General features: G+C 41.4%; 1 protein-coding gene across 6 annotated transcripts in view; it reads left to right on the plus strand.

Annotated features, from left to right (window-relative positions):
• BACH2 (BTB domain and CNC homolog 2) overlaps positions 1-17,074 on the plus strand; it is a 234,676-nt gene that overhangs the window by 186,607 nt on the left and 30,995 nt on the right. For all 6 annotated transcript variants that reach the window (XM_082216843.1, XM_082216845.1, XM_082216842.1 and 3 more), the window contains one exon: positions 1,816-2,070. In XM_082216843.1, coding sequence (XP_082072969.1) covers positions 1,828-2,070 — 243 coding nt within the window. In that variant the 5' untranslated portion in view covers positions 1,816-1,827. The remainder of the gene's footprint in view (positions 1-1,815; positions 2,071-17,074) is intronic.

Here is a 17,074-nt window from a genome sequence, read left to right on the forward strand (position 1 = left end):
TTTAGCAGGTGTGATAAAGAGTAAATTGAAGGCAGAGGGCTTGCGGTAGCTCAGTTGGCAGAGCATGAATCTCTTAACTTCAGGGCGCCTCGTGGTCCCTTCCAACTCTGTGATTCTATGGTTCTATGTCCTGCTTGATCTCAGTAGGCAGCAAGTTCCAATTTGTAGGCACTGCCATACTAAGTGATTGAGTTCTTACAAATGCAGGACAGGTTTTATGTGGCACCTGAAGCAGTGCCAGCTCTGTTGACATTCTTGCTTAGAGCTACTTTTGTATTCAATAAAGTGAAGCACCTTACAGGTGAGGAACAAAGCTTGCTTCTACCTATCAAACGCAAGTCACTGTGAATAGTTACTCACTTGGCAAAGTGCTTGCAGAAAAGCATTGCGGCAGCGGAAAACAAGTAATTAAAAACATTTTAAAAAACCAATTAAAACCAGCAGTAAACCGACAATACATTAAAACATATCAACATGTATTGTTAAGCTTGCCTAAACTAAAAAGTTTCAAGCAGGCGCCAAAAAGAACACAGTGAAGTTGCCTGCCTGGTGTCAACAGTGTGCTCCAAGGTGTAGGTTCTCCCACACTGAAAGAAAGGTATCCGCAACGGAACACCGTGATGGAAACCAGAGCGCACAGAAACACCGTTTACCTTCCCACAACATCAGTACCTATTTATCTACTTGCACTGGCGTGCTTTCGAAGTGCTAGGTTGGCAGAAGAACACATGTGGGGTAAGGCGATCCCACAAGTAAACTGGTCCTAAGCTGTTAAGAGCTTTATATACCAATAGTATCACCTTGAACTTGGCCCACTAGCAAATCGGCAACTAGTGCAGATCTCTCTGTAGAGAATGATTTGAACACTCAGGGGAAAGTTTTATTTTAATGCTAACTATTAGCAAGAGAGCATGGTCACAGTACCAGCAGGATATCTGTTTCCAAGCCAGTTTATTGAGGTGCAAGGTGTTCTCAGATCGTTTACAAGTGTGGATAAAGCATATGCACTGTATGCAGAAGGTTTCAGGATCAATCCCTAGCATCTCGAGATAGAGCTTGGAAGCATTCCTGCCTAATACTCTGGGAGAGCCCACTGCTGGTCAGTAGACAATACTCGACTAGATTAACCAGTGGTATGATTTGGTATAAAGCTTCCTCTGTTCCTCTGGGTCCTGTTCTGAAGACACACAAACGCATTGATCCTACAGGTCAAGTGTACATACTGCCCCATTCTTTTTGATGCTGATAAATATTCTGTGTACAGGCAGTGGGAATTTTACACAGAGATTTCTGTGAAATGTTGGGTTGTGATAACTTATTCTGAATTGTGCCGGTAAGCTCCAGTTTGGCAACATAGTTCTAATATGAAAGAGCTCTGGGTTGAATTGCTTTTCTCTGCCAGAAGATGCTCACAAATGTTTTTTTTTTTATTTGTGCTTCCCTTTCCCTCCCCACCCTTTCCCAGGAGCCTCCTGTCTATTAAAACTGTTGGTTGATAGCCTTCAACATTTCAAGACATTATTCCATATTCCTGATTCAATGTTGTGGGAGGGAGAAAGAACCAACTAAGTGGATAGAGTAAAAAGCTTATAATGCAATTGTCTTTTCAGAGATACATTTCAGATATATATATATATATTTCTTGAGCTCTTTGTTCCAGCTAAGAATCAAAGTGCTGATCAGCAGTTCTGCAGAGAGCTGGCTAACCCATGCAGGACGCAGAAATCATGATGTAATCTTCCTTTCTTAGCAAGCACTTTGACAAATCTCGCCAGCCCTATCTCTCTCCCTTATTGTTTGTTGTTTCTATTTTAGGGTGTGAACGGAATGTCTGTGGATGAGAAGACTGAATCCCCCATGTATGTGTATGAGTCAACAGTCCATTGTACCAATATCCTCCTGTGCCTCAATGACCAGCGGAAGCAGGATATTCTCTGTGATGTGACTTTGATTGTGGAGGGGAAAGAGTTCCGAGCCCACCGGGCTGTGCTGGCTGCGTGCAGCGAATACTTCTTGCAGGTGTTGGTCGGGCAGACAGAAAATGATCTGGTGGTCAGCCTGCCAGAGGAGGTATAGTATGTCAACATTCCTACGTCCCTTAAAAAAGCAAAACTTTATAACATGGTAACAGAGACAGAGAATAAGCCACTCTCTTAGGTATTGGCTAAACCTGAAAGGTTTTTTAAAAACAAACAACAACACTGAGCTCAGAGCCCCTTCATGTTTTCAGATTTGACTGTGTGTGTTTTAGTCCCAGGAGTGAGGGCAGTAAATGATTCAGAATCCGACTCCCTGTGGTCTTCTGGGCTAGAAACAAGAGAACAAAGGAGCTTACCAGGCAAGAACAAGGCAGCAGGCAGGGAAGAAGGAAGAGCAGAAACAGGGAGGGATCATACAAACGTAGCCTCATGAACTCCATTAATCTGCTGCTGAAACAAGAGCTGGAAAATGATCTGGAATACTTATCTGTAGGTTGTAGAATGAGCCATTGCAGAAACAGGGAATGCATAATAGAAAGTGACTAAGAGAACAGAGTATGTCTCCCAAGCAGGTATTCTCCCAAGCTCACAACATTGTCAGGGTCGAAACAGGGTCACTGGGACTTTTTTGCTGCGTTACAAGTGGTTGTGTGACACTTAAGAATAATTGAAAAAGCCTATTTCCAGCACATAGAAGACAGCTTTCTAATATCTCAAAAGAACTTCACTATAGTGAGAAATGTAAAATCCAAAACGGCAAACTCACTGTAGTTTCACTGCACTACCAGTACCTTATACAATCAAGCGACTTGTAGAAGTTTGAAAGATATTTCTAGTCCTCTTCATTGCAGCATGCAAATTGCTTCTGATATTACTGTCACTTAAATGCACATTTTATAATGCGGAATAGTAACGCAGGAATCTTTTTTGAACCAGTAAATGTACTTCCAAGACACTTGAGCTTTTACTGTTTGTATTAGACCAGGAAAAAATAACTGTGCAGCAGAATCTCACGTTATACAAGTGTCCATCTGTATAAAATTGTAATACCAGAACAAGGCTGATGTTTCCATGAGATAAACTGAACAAACTGTATCCAATGGCAGGGTTAGTGGGGGAGGCTTATTGTCCCTGCCCCGCTCCCCCATTCACTTGCCTCACCTTCTAGTCCACCTATTCAGCCCTTATGAACTCACAGCATCACATTCCTGACTTTGAGGAAGGAATTTGTGCCTCAGGGAAAGGCATCCTAGGTGAAGTGTCTCTGCCTTTGCAGTTACCATTAGAAAACTTTTTTTAAAAAAGTTTAAATTTAATAAAGTAACTTTACTAGCTTTCGATTTTAAAAGAATATTTCTAGCTGCCATAGAAAAGGATCAGAGGCACGGGAACACTCCCAATGCCACCTCACCCAGAATGCCTTGCTCCGAGAAAGGACCCCCTCTATAGAAGAAGGCAAAGAAGGCAGGGAGACACTGTGTCCGTCAGCTGTCACCCCACTTCTTCCTCCTCTGCCATCCCCTCCTGCAAACCCCTGTTGTAAATCCGTACAGTCATACCTCGAGTTGAATGTGCTTCAGGTTGGGTGCTTTCGGGTTGCGCTCCACGGCAACCCGGAAGTAATGGAGCGCGTTACTTCCGGGTTTTGTTGCTCGCGCATGCGCAGACGCTCAAAATGATGTCATGCGCATGCGCGGAAGGGATCCGGAATGGATCCCGTTCGCATCCCGAGGTACCACTGTACTGTCTTCCTCTTCCTCTTCCTCCTCCCCGGAAGGGTCAGGCTGGGGAGGTGGTCTCCACCATTCCTCCTCTTCCCATTCCCTGACAGTAGGCCATACTGAGCTACATGGATGAACTCATTATAAGGCAGTTCCTATGTCCATCTTTTGCTCCTTGGAAGAGAGATGTGATATAAATGTAATAATAAAATAAGATAATAAAATAAAATATTGCAACTGGAGTAAATTATACAGATGAAGAAAACTTCAAAGTAATAAAACTCCAAAGCAACAGAGCAAATATTCTTCATACCTGGGGTAACCAACATGGCTTCCTGCAGATGTTTCTGGACTCGAACTCGCATCAACCCCAGCCAGTATGACCACTAAAACACTAGACATCCTTGGGATGTCTTCAGAAGCAAGCTCTGCTGAGTTTGGTGGGACCAGACCCCCAATTAAGCAGGTGTAGGGTTTCATCCTAGGGCTGACATGAAAGCACAAGGTTAATTCATCTTGGTTATACAGTATTTGCTGTCATGGTGGGTTTGAGTTTTAGTCTATGACTTAGTACCATTCATTTGGAGGGGGAAACCCACTCAGGCCTCATGACACCCACCCGCCTATGGAGCAGCAGGAGGGATCCTCCTCTCTGTGCGCTTTCCATAATGACTCTTGTTAAAAATTCAAACCGAATAAATTATTTCCCAAGAAACATATTAATTCGGTAGAATTGATTTGATCCATATTCCTGTTGTTGTTGTGTTTTTGCTTTATTTAATCATAGAAATCAGTCTTCCTTCCTTTTAACAAGGCATTTAATTAAGCTTTTAATTCATGATAAGAAGTTAAATAGCACTTGGGAATATTTTTTTAATGGTTTCCACTTCCCATCTAGATTACAAAAAAAAAGAAGAAGTGTGATAGAGAGACATCCAGGGCTGTCAGCCAAGGGTATTGTAGGTCATGCCAATATTAGCTGGCAGAAGGCCATTATCCAATTAACATTGCTTCATCGCTGCAAGTAATAACTCTCAGGAAAATGATTGAGTCATTCATGGTGTAGTGGTACTTTTACTTCAGAAATACCCAGCGCTGTTTAGAATAGTGCCTGATTCATAGGGTTGCCTGCTCTTCTTTGTCAGTTAAAGCAAAGCTGCATTAGTCATATCTGAAGGTGAAAGCTGCGTGGAAGGAAAGCATGGATTTTATTTTATTTTCCTGCTTCTGACAAGTCGAGATTTTAACTAAAGGGCGTTTTAACCCATTACAAATAAAGTCTTGGAAATACCAAAGCAAGGTAACAAAACAATGACTCCTAAGGAAGCCATTTTCCATGGGGGAAAATGCTGAGGTAGCAATCAGTGTTGTCTAGAGCTCTTGTCAAATACTGATGTCACGTAAGATAGCCAGAATTACAGGCAGTACAACATTATAGGAATAGTATGCTTTCCCCACTTCTTGCCCAGCCAGTCCATCATAACATTTCCTTGTTTATTTTTCTAAATTGTGTTACCAATACAGAGTGTGTGCATTATATGCTATCTTTGCACTTTGCTCTCGTTTTAAGTATTTATCTGGGATCTGCTATGAAACATAACACCTTTCATTGACAGTCACTGTCCTGCATTATCTCATCCATTTTCTTATAGATCTGCATATATAATGCCTTGGGTTGCTGAATATTTTACATGAAAGAAATGCTGGGCAGAAAGATGAACTCAGGCTTCTAGGCTGGCAGAAGCCAAGTGTGTTTAGAAAGCTCATCCATTCAGAGCCATGGGTGGGATGGAGTCAGGCATCCAGCGTTAACTGTGTCCCTTAAGTGGCAGCAGTGAGAAGCCCTTGCATCAGTTAGCCATCCACGGCAGCTGACTGGCCCGAGATGGGGGAGAGGAGTGTTGTGTATTAGCCAACAGAAGATGATTGGGCACAGGAGAAAAATCAAAGGCAGAATGCACAAGGTCAATTACTACTGGAGTGTTATATGAAAGATTATGACACTGTGTTTTATTCTTTGTTCTTTTAGAAAACCGAGAGTGTTCCGTTATGTGCATCTCTCTTCTCTCCTCTGTTTATGTATTGTGTATAATACTTTGACAGAGTGCTCATCAGATGCAGCACATCTGGTCTCCACAGTGATCTGAATTTGGAGAAAAAACAAAGAATAGTTAAAGCAGGAGTAGTAGCCATTTTTAATGGACAAATTCGCTGCCTGGCTTTCAGAGCAGGCAGGAATTCAACATAGGTTAAAAATAATTATACAAAATCAGTACGTATTTAAATATCTAGTGATTTAACAAAACAATAATCAGAGGGATAGAGATGGCAACTCTACTGGGAAAGACTTTCTAGCTTGGGTGGGGCGGACAAGAGGGGTGGAGAGGTAGAATGAATGGGACATGATAAAGGTTCATACAATTATGTGTGATGTGGAGAAATTCATTCATTCATTCATTCATTGCTACATTTTTATCCCGCCATTTCCCCAAAGAGCTCAAGGTGCCATACATACTTTCCCTCAGCAACTATCAACTGAAGCTCTTCATACACTTCATTTATTCCACTGATTTGGCAGATTCCAGACTGGCCTGCATTCCAGCCTTCACTCCCCTCCATCTTTCCTTTTGGAGAGAGGTTGTTTGCACCCATCAGTTTTCAGGCTAAAGTGATAAATCTAAGATCTGTGAACATTTATATTGCATTATGCTCAGATCACTAATAAGCATTATCATCATTCTACACCCAGAGCACTTTGCAAGTGGTTCTTTGGCCTCTGTGGATTGATCGGGGGGGGATTTCACCTGTAGTCGGATGCATGCATGCTAGTTGTTTGAACTTTTGCAGTCTATGTTCTAAGTGTATTTTGACAATCACAGCATCATGAGTCTGTGTCGAGAGAGATGATTCATTCTCTTCCCTGAATTACATAGATTTAACTATTGGCCTGAAAATCCTCTGTTACAACTTCTTGGCTGGCTATTTCAGAGCATTCCAGGATTGCAATTCCATAGTTCATCTGTGATTTTCTTTTTCTTCTTTTTTGCCAAGAAATGGAATTTCAAATGTTTCTGAAAAGGGTAATCGTGTCGGCAGATATGTAGTGAGGCTCTGTTGTGTGTATTAGTGAATTGGATATTATTGGAAGTGGCCATTAAAAAAAAAGCTTTCAGAAACCACATGAAGGCACCCTGTGATACTTTATTCAGAAGGCACAATAGTTCTGCTTTCTAGCATACAGCACAACATCCACCTTTTTGAGGTGGAAGAGATAAAGAGAGCTTTGCAAGCCTTGAAAGCCATTCCTTTCCCTCCCTCTGGTGGTGGTTCCTGATTCTAGGTTGTTGTTTCTTAAATGAATATATAAATGCACTATTTGAATACAGATTATGTAGACATGAAACTACAGGGTTAAACCCCCTCCCTAATATTCTGTGTGAAATATAAATTGAAAGCCAAACAGTGTGTTAATAAGGCTTGGTTTATGGGACTGTATTAGCCTTGATTGCCCTAAGAGAAAGATGGGTGGGAGTGTGATCTTGCTGCTTTTGCTCAATCTCTCAGCAGCTTTTGATACCATCAACCATGGTATTTTACTGAACCGGCTTGGTAGGATAGAATGGGAGGCAGTGTGTTGCAGTGGTTCCACTCCTACCTACAGAGTTGTTTAGAGGGTGGCTTTGGGTGATTACACCTTGCCCCCCTGGCAGCTATGATGTGGAGTGCTCAAGGTACTGCCTTATCTCCAATGCTATTTAACATCTATATGAAACCATTGGGAGTGGTCATTAGCATCAGTAAGTGGATGACACTCAGCTCTTTTCCTCTGTTACATTTGTCAGGTGTGGCTGTGCAAAACCTAGACCTAGACATAATGGTGGGCTTGATAAGAGCAAATAAGCTGGATGCTGATGAGTCAGAAGCTTTGTGTGTAAGCGAATTCCCAAGTCTGGGGATCAGGCAATTTGCCTGCTCTAGGCAATGTTGCACTCACCCAGAAGGAACAAGTATGTAGCCTAGGGGTACTCCTTGAGCCAGCAATGCCTGAAGATCTTCTGGTGAGATCCTCCTGCTTATACCTCGGTCGCTTCTGGTACAGAGCCTAGGGGGAAAGCCTAATCTGTAGTTGCACCCACCCCTAAGCCACTTCCCCTATGAAAGAAGGTGCTTACTAAAAACTTGCCATTTTCCAGATGAGTCTGGAGGACATTTCTTCATAGGGTGATTTTTATTTTATTTTTTAGTGAAAGGTGGTATGTTAGTCCAAAGGGCCTTTCTGTGGAAGTAAAGCCACATAAGGAGGAAGTGGTGCTTAATTTTTTACCTACAAATTTATCCCATCCTCTCTTCTCTACCCCCCAAGTGATATTCTTTCTCTCTCTCTCTCTCTCTCTCTCTCTCTCTCTCTCTCTCTCACACACACACACACACACACACACAAACACAAACACACAGTTTAAATTGTGTTCATTTGAAATGCTGGGTGTACAATTTCAAACAGACATTAAGTGCAGAAGGAAAGGGTTAAGCACTACTCTCTATCTACCCCCCCATGCTGATTTTCTTGCACACAGAAAGAGAATATGGTTGCATTGTACCATTTCCACAAGATGTGAATTTAGCCAGTAGTGCATAGATTTTAAAATAGCTACTTCCAAAGCACCAGGATGAACTAACTTTGCTAAATTACTATAAATTTATTACTTTTATATTAGAATCATGGTGAGCCATCTTTTCACAGTGTTGTTATTAATTCTAGTTCATACTCCTGCCAATTAGTGGCCACAAGTCCCGTGGTCAAGGAAGTAGATGCATACCCTCCCTTCCACCATGCACTTCCCATATCATGTAATGTGTAGTACTAGGCCAGGCTTCCTCAACCTTGGCCCTCCAGATGTTTTTGGCCTACAACTCCCGTGAGCACTAGCTAGCAGGACCAGTGGTCAGGGATTATAGGAATTGTAGTCTCAAAACATCTAGAGGGCCGAGGTTGAGGAAGCCTGTACTAGGCCATACAACGGGGCTCAATATATTTGGGAAGGGGGTGGGGAACCCCGCAAATAGAGCTTCCATGCAGAGCACATATGTCACACCACCTGCATGGGAATTGGTAAGCATGTGTGGTAAGCAAGTGGATTTCATCTGAAAATTGGGCCAGATTCAAAAGTTTTGTTAAGGCAGTGGCAGATGATGATGATTTTATTTCTACCTCACCCAGTCACTTTTTGTGTGATACATGTGAGAAGTTTATGCTGAAATCCCCCTCTTTACTAGGGGTCTGCCCCATTGAGCACAGGAAGCTGACTTCTGAATAAGCCCGTACAGGATTGTGATATTAAGCATTCTAAGAGCAACATGGAATCCCCGCCACCAAGCAGATGTAGTTTTCAGGGGTGTTCACACTACAGAAAGAATGTGTGAATTAGAGCTAAAATTGCTGAAACCAAATTTTGCCTAATGCACACCTTTTGGCAAAGCACTTTCCCCTAAAAGAATGCATTTTTGTATGTTATGTTTACTGATACAGTGGTACCTCTAGTTACAAACTTAATGCGTTCTGGAGGTCCGTTCTTAACCTGAAACTGTTCTTAACTAGAGGCGTTCTTTCGCTAATGGGGCCTCTTGCTGCTGCTGCACCGCAGGCACACAATTTCCGTTCTCAGCCTGGGGCAAAGTTCTCAACTCGAGGTTACTCTTCCAGGTTAGCAGAGTTTGTAACCTGAGGTGTTTGTAACTCGAGGTACCATTGTATATGCAATTTTATGGACCCTTAAAACCCAACACAGTCATACCTCATGTTATGTCTGCTTCAGGTTGCATGTTTTCATCTTGCGTCCCATGGCAACCCGGATGTACCGGAATGGGTTACTTCCAGGTTTCGCCACATTTGCAGAAGCGCCAAATCGCGCCGCACGCATGTGCAGACGCAGCTCTTTGAGTTGCAGGCTTTTCACGTTACAGACTGGCCTCTGGAACAGATCCCGTCTGCAACACAAGGTACCACTGTATATGCATTTTGGTAAACATTGCTTGCCTGGAGAACTGCATCGCAAAATTCAGAGAAGTGGAAATTTCAAGGAATGGGTAGGTTCCAGTTCTTGTACTGTTTTGGAAAGTGCAGAATTCGTAGGTTGTGAACCGAATCTAATTTCTCCACCATCACATAAGCCTTCCCCACTCCAGACTATTTTCTTTTTCAATTACACACTTTATTGTGAAAATCTGTATTTTGTTCGTTGCGCTCGGCTTCTACATTTTTAATATAATTCTTTATATTGAAAGAAAAACATAGCAATGCAGCTGCTGAAGTAAGTTGTAGAAAGCAAACACATTTTCCCCTCCCTTCTCCTTTGTATATCATGTCAGAATATGATTTGACCAGCAGGTCCCTAGTCTTCATTTTTTTGCTTTTAATGGTGGAGACTGTGGAGTCAAAGCCAGTATCTCATTGTTATGCATGAATAGGAAGTATTCCTGTACTTATTTGCATTCATTAGCTGTAGGTAGTTCCTCTGTAGGGGTCCCTAGTCTTGTTTTTACAGTGCTTTTGGCGGTGTTTCTGAGGCACGTGAATTTTTATGATCTGTTGCATGTTCGTGCAATTTCCTGCCCTGTAATGGTATCGGTTTTCCGGGCGCAGAGGAATAGAAACGAAAACCCAGGAGCCCGCATTAGCATAAAATGTCCCAGTTCTGTCAGTTTGATTAATTTGTCTCTTTGTCTCCACTCTATATGATAAGTGCTATTAATGGCTGCAACACTTCATATGTCAAAGTCTTTCTTCCTAATGACTTGAAAATGTGGTTTATTTCCCCCCTTTTGTATTATTTTCCTCATTTAGCATTCCACTCAAGTGTAGATTTATGCTGCGCTCTTTCATTATCTTACTGGTTGCAGCACTCGAGTGATTACATATGGTGTTGGGGTATGCGTAAAGATGTGATCCCAGGGGTAGCAGCTGCTGATGCAAGCTGAAAATAGATCCTGCGTATGCTCAGCACTTTTCCCAGAGGTCTTTTATTTATTAGTAACAGTCTTCGTGCAGGGCAGCTTGGATCCTCATTTAGCAGGATGACTCTTTGCCTTTCAGAGAAAGGCAGTGACTTTGCTCTATTTACCCACTGCTGTGTAATTTTATTTGTTTGTTTATTTATTTGCTGCTCCTTGCTTTGTATATCCGTGCGGTGATATCACCTAAGCGCAAATTGTAATACAACCCTGATTTATAATGAAGTCAAGATATGACAGGCTCCATTTGAAGTAATGGAACCAGGCAGATCTAAGGTTTAAATTAAATAATCCTATTTGTAAGACAGTGCTTGTACATGGCGCACTGATTTAAACTGAACTCTAGGCTTTCTCCAGTGATTTCTTATACCCGGCATTGTTTCTCTATTCTGTTTTCCATAGGGGATATTTTTTCTGTTAGAAATTCATTCAAGGAGATTTCATCTGCCTTTTATACTGTTGAAAGAACTAGCCCGATCCTCATGTTTCATCATTTCCTGCATGTAAAAAAATATATGCCTTGTCTCAAGCATAACTCCTATATAGCCTTTCTGAAATGTGTCATACATTTTTTAATCTTTTTTTTTAGACCGACTCTCTCCAAACCTGTAAAGTGCCTACACATTTTCTTTCATAGGACAAAATAAGCAGAGCTTTGTGTTGAGGTAGGGATTTAAACCAAGAAAGCCTTGCCAGGAATAAAGGGCTAAATATCTCCTCCCCAGCACCGCGCCCCTGGCCCTATTTCTCCCCCACGTCTGCCAGCCCCATGATTGTTTTAAGCATAAAAAAAGCAAACGTCAGGACCTCGCACCATCTCATCAAGCTGCATCCTTCATCTGAAAGATTTGTATTTTCATATGCATACCATAGTATTTATATGTAGGAAACTTTCTATTTTGGAAGCTTTCAGAAGCATGTGAAAATGTAGCATTCTTGGCTGGGAGGAAAAAAATGGAATTCAGCTGTATAGGCCAAAGTTGGACTAGGATGAACCTGCTTCTTCCCACCCATCCCTGAGATTTCTAGGCAGCAGAATCAAAGCTTCCAGGATGTTTACAGCTTTATTAAAATAAAAAGTCAGCAGGGAAATAGTGGCAATGTCATCTGTTTCCGCTTCCCCTTCTTTTCTAATACATAAAGCATTTATGAATAAATGTAAATAATAATTAGTAATACAGAGAGAGAGAGAGAGACTTCCTTTCAGATGGAGATTGAGATGAAACCAACTTCCAGGCTCTATTAAGTTCATTGTGCAACTATGAACCTTACAAGAAGCTGTCTTTCGTCCGATAGTACTGCACAGGTGTGACCAGTTCTACCAATCAGCATTGCCCCTGGAAGTTCTCCCATTGAAAAAATATTGCTTTATAGGATCACCCCCATCCCCTCACTGTTTATTCTCATCAACACTGTTGTGTATCCTCCCCTGAAACGGTTAGCCCATAACTTGGAGAGGCAGATATTCTGGAAGATAGCAAGTATTAATTCAAATATCTAGGAAGGTAGCACACACATACAACAGGAGAAAAACCACGGGGGAAACTTTTTATTTTTAATAACTGAGTTCCACTTCCTTTGTAATATCACCTTTTAATATGATAGGAGTGGGGTAGGTTATAATAGTGAAACCAGAGGCAGAAAGGGAGGGGTTGAGGGAAATAGTTCCCATTCTACAAAATCCTGCTTCCTTTGTCCACATGTCTCCCATAAACATTTAAACTTCCCCAGTCAAGGGGAAGGGCTATTTCTCAGTGGTAGCGCAGTTGAATCCCTGGGTATCTCCAGGTGGATTTCCTTTCTAAAACCCTTGAGAGCTGCTGCCAGTCAGTGTAAACAGTGCTGAGCTAGTTGGACCAATGGCTTGACTTGGTCCTTTATTTCTAGAATTGCATTACATTAACATATATATATATATATATATATATATATATATATATATATATGCTTTCGTAGATTTTCACGGGTATAGGAATGCAGGTTTTGGTGTCTTCGGGTGTCTTCCCGTGTAAGAGTCGGGGTGTCTGGGCGACGTTTCGACGAGGTCTCACTCGTCATCTTCAGGCTGGTGCTTTCGGCTTCTTGTTACTGGAACAGAGCAGGATTTGGTGTTTGAGTTCCTATAAATACTGTAGAGGGGGTGTGGTGTATAGCCTCCAACGTTCTGGTCAGAGAGGAAGTTCCTAGATTAGTATGCCTTTTCTTCTTTTGTTCCTTAATGCTTGAGGGATATCTTGAGTGATTTCATGAGTGATATTCTGAATACCACTTAGGTGGGTCATTAAGTGTGGATTAGTTGCTAAAGCTTTCGGGTCTTGACCTCTTGAGCTTGTGAAGAGTTTTTCTGAGAAGATGGCTGTGTTGCATTTAGTTGTGCTCTGGCTTGGCTTCGTGTATAGGGGCGAGCTGTGATTTTGTGCCCTGTGCCAGCCAGATCTGTGTAGGGATTGCAGGGGGGTGCAGCATCCGGAGGTGCCACTATAGTTTGGCTACTGGATGGAGTCTGTAATTTGTATGTGGAGAGGGTCTGGGTTTGGGTCTGGTGTGGTTGATTGGTGACGGCGTTCTGTGTGCCTCTGGTTCTGGTGTCGGTTTTTGTGGGGAGGGCTAATTTCCAGATGTCTGGCAGGCGGGACGTGTCGTCACGTTTGTTCATGTTGTGAGGGTGTTTCTCTATCTCGATGGCTTCCATGATTATTCTCTTGTGTTGATGTTCCATGTTAAAGAGCAATTTGGAATCTGCAAAATTAATTTCGTGTCCTGTTTCTTTCATGTGTTGGAAAAGAGAGGAAGTTTTTTCTTCTTTTTTGACGGCATTCTTGTGTTCTGCGATACGTGCATTTATTCGTCTGTTTGTTTGTCCAATGTACGTGGCTGGGCAGACTTTGCAGGGTATTTCATAGACCCCTTGGTTTTCCAGCTGGATTTTGTCTTTTGGGTTTCTGAGGATATTGGCTATTTTTTGGTTGGTGCAGAAGGCTGTTTTGATATTGTGTTTATTAGCTTTAGCAACTAATCCACACTTAATGACCCACCTAAGTGGTATTCAGAATATCACTCATGAAATCACTCAAGATATCCCTCAAGCATTAAGGAACAAAAGAAGAAAAGGCATACTAATCTAGGAACTTCCTCTCTGACCAGAACGTTGGAGGCTATACACCACACCCCCTCTACAGTATTTATAGGAACTCAAACACCAAATCCTGCTCTGTTCCAGTAACAAGAAGCCGAAAGCACCAGCCTGAAGATGACGAGTGAGACCTCGTCGAAACGTCGCCCAGACACCCCGACTCTTACACGGGAAGACACCCGAAGACACCAAAACCTGCATATATATATATATATATATATATATATATATATATATATATATGCGCAATCAAGTACAAATAAATAAATAACAAAACAATTGGATAAAAATTAAACATATGAAAACAAAATGTGGGTCATTTCATTCACAATCACTGAAAAAAACCCATTACTGTTGGTATTAAGGGGTAGTAACATGTGATAAAATCACCAGCATATAGTATCACTTTTCTTTTGTATTGTCACATCTGTGATTCTTTCCCTTGATGCCATGTTTATCAAATGTTATACCAAACTCCAGCCTTTGGTTATGGCATGTGTTCCCAGGACTAATAGTGTATTATATGTCTTACTAATAACAGTAAAGGAAAGTAATTTGGGAGGAAGTTGAGGGAACACACGTGTACATTCTGATTCAAAACTCATACTGGTGACATATGAGTTACTAGTATTACAGTGGTTTGTAGTATAATTTGTCATCAGGATTAATGATTAGTATTATTAGTAGTATTCATGTTGGTAGTATTAATATTATCTCCCCCCCCAAGTGTAATGCGACATACCTAAACCATATGGCCAGATGATGCCTTGCAGAGCATTCCATCTCCAATAACAATATATTTGCCATGTGTTTCAGCTTTCTAACCTTAGTGAGAGCCCTCTGAAGGAAATAAAAGGGAGTGGGGCATCTGAACTAAAATATACTATCTATAGTAAACACTTCAAGAGTCTCTGCTGGTGACATTCTCTACCGCTTTTCATGAGCAGGGGGGGAGGGGGGAATTGGAAACCATGGCGTTGGAGTTGACCCGAAGTGTGCCTTTGAAACAATGAGCTCTTCACTGAAAGAGAACACTTCAGAACAAGCCACATTTGACCTACTTATGCTGCCAAAGAGGGATGCTGTTAGAAAGCAAAGGGAAAACTGAAAGGCAAATGGAATGCGGAAGAATTTATGGTTTCCACTGCAGGAAATGCAGCACTTTAGCAAGGAGCCTTTGTAAGAGGGATGGTTTGTGCTCTGTCTGTCAGGGCGAGAGTGTGCTGCGGTGCCCTTCTGTTTTATTCTTCAGGTTGCATCCTCGCCATCCTGACCTTGTGCAGGCAAGCTTCAAAGAAGGGTGATTTGCCGCCCCCACCCCCCAGTGATTTGCTGTTTAAGAGTTAGACATGAACGCGCAATGCTGTGAAAGTGATTTCTTGAGTTGAATGCAACAAAAGGAAGTTGAGGGGAGTCATGAACAAATAATAGAGCAGATGGCAGAAGAACCATGAAGTAGATAAATGTGAAGTTGGATTTGCATTTATTTTGTAATATTTTTTAGTATACTGGGCAGAAAAGGGATTTGCTGCTCCATAGCTTTTTGTTGTTTTCTCCTTTTCCGCTTGCTGCAATGTCTTTGGGTCTTCTAGAGTTTGTCTGGTTCCAATTCATTTAAATTTTTCTCAAGCAATCAGTACATATGGACCTCAACCTATGTCCTTCATATGAGCAAAATGCTAACTTCTCCCCCACCCACCCACACCAAGTTGCTGTTCCTCACAGTAACCAGGCTTGCACCTATTAACTCATATTGGCCCATTTTAATCTAAGCCTCCATTATCTGTTTTCTCATTTTAGAAGAGGTATATCTCGTTCTGTTCTTTCTTTAAAAAAACATAAACATTTGCCATGTCAGTAGGGGTTAAATAGATAGCTTAATTTAATTTCCATTTTCCCCACTTGAATCCATAGGCACAAACACATACAAACTATATTCCAGTGCAATTCATCTATAAAGAAACAAATGGCTGAATTTGAGTTTAATAGACTTGCTGATTCGGAAACCAAATTTGGTGATCAGAGAAACCCTACGTTTTTCTGCTGCTGTCAGTATTCAAAAAAATCCACCAGCTCAAGCCTTCAATGGGCTTTGTGCAAATAAAGAATGTCAAGAGTGTCACATAATTAATGCTACAGAGAGCTGATTAAAATTAGCCTTAATTAAATTAACTAAGTTTTGTGGTGCTTAGAAGAGTGATCTTAAGCACTTAAAAAAGAAGAAGACATGACTCCACTCTTGAGGTTTGTGTGGATTTGCATGGATTTGCAGATTTTGTATGCTACTATAGTTGTAACAACATAGAATGGTTGTTTTGTAAGGTGTTGATCATTTGTTCTTGTTTCCTTCTCTGCTGTCTATGGTAGAAAGAAACGGGCGCACGCGGGGGGGGGGAGAATAACACTTTACTTTGACATCAGTAGCAAGATGACAAATTATGCTCATAAAAACAAAAACCTATTTTTCTTGAAGCTGTCTAGGAGAAAGAGAGGCTACCTATCACTTCAGAAGCAGGAGCCAGCAATCTGCCAAAGATGTAGAAGCATGTGGGGGTGTAATAGCCAGCAAGGCTTCAGTTGTCATCGAAGGAGAAAGAAAGAGCTCCCAGAGAGGCAAATGTTTTTTACGCTGTGCTAAATTTTGGTTAGTGCTGAATTGCTGAATGTGAATTCTCTTTCCCTCCTTCCCTCTCCCAACATTTCTTCCTCTTCAGGTTTGTAGGTGTATCACCCTCCCCCCCCCCCCACTGGACTTGTATTCATTTTCTACTGAGAATAGCTTCCCAATTTTATCACCTTTTTGCCATGTCAAGATCTGTTTCATAGTCCTCTTCCTTGTATTTTGAAGTAAAGGAGATGCATGCAATAAGGAAAGGAATTATAAAGCCACTAAATTTGCCAAATGAGGACCTCGTCTTAGTTAAGAGGCACTAAACCATGATATTAATTTTCTAATTACTAAATATAAGATGATTCAGCATGCAGAAGGCTATGTTTTTCATCGTACGGAAGTAAATGAATGAACCATCCGAATATCATTTTGCTGTTCATTATTTTATTCAGACAGCGTTAATTGCAGTTATTTTCTTTGAGTGTCTCTAAAAGTTTATTTATGCTGTTAATAAGCATGAGCAGCTGTAGTGGTACTGACTGCCAGAACTGTAGCTTTTTTTCCTTTCTTTTTTTGATACACTCTAGTGTAGCAGTAAAGCAATTGGAATATAAATTCAATG

Source organism: Podarcis vaucheri (genome assembly GCF_965113315.1).
Source record: "Podarcis vaucheri genome assembly, chromosome: 3".
Taxonomy (NCBI): domain Eukaryota; kingdom Metazoa; phylum Chordata; class Lepidosauria; order Squamata; family Lacertidae; genus Podarcis; species Podarcis vaucheri.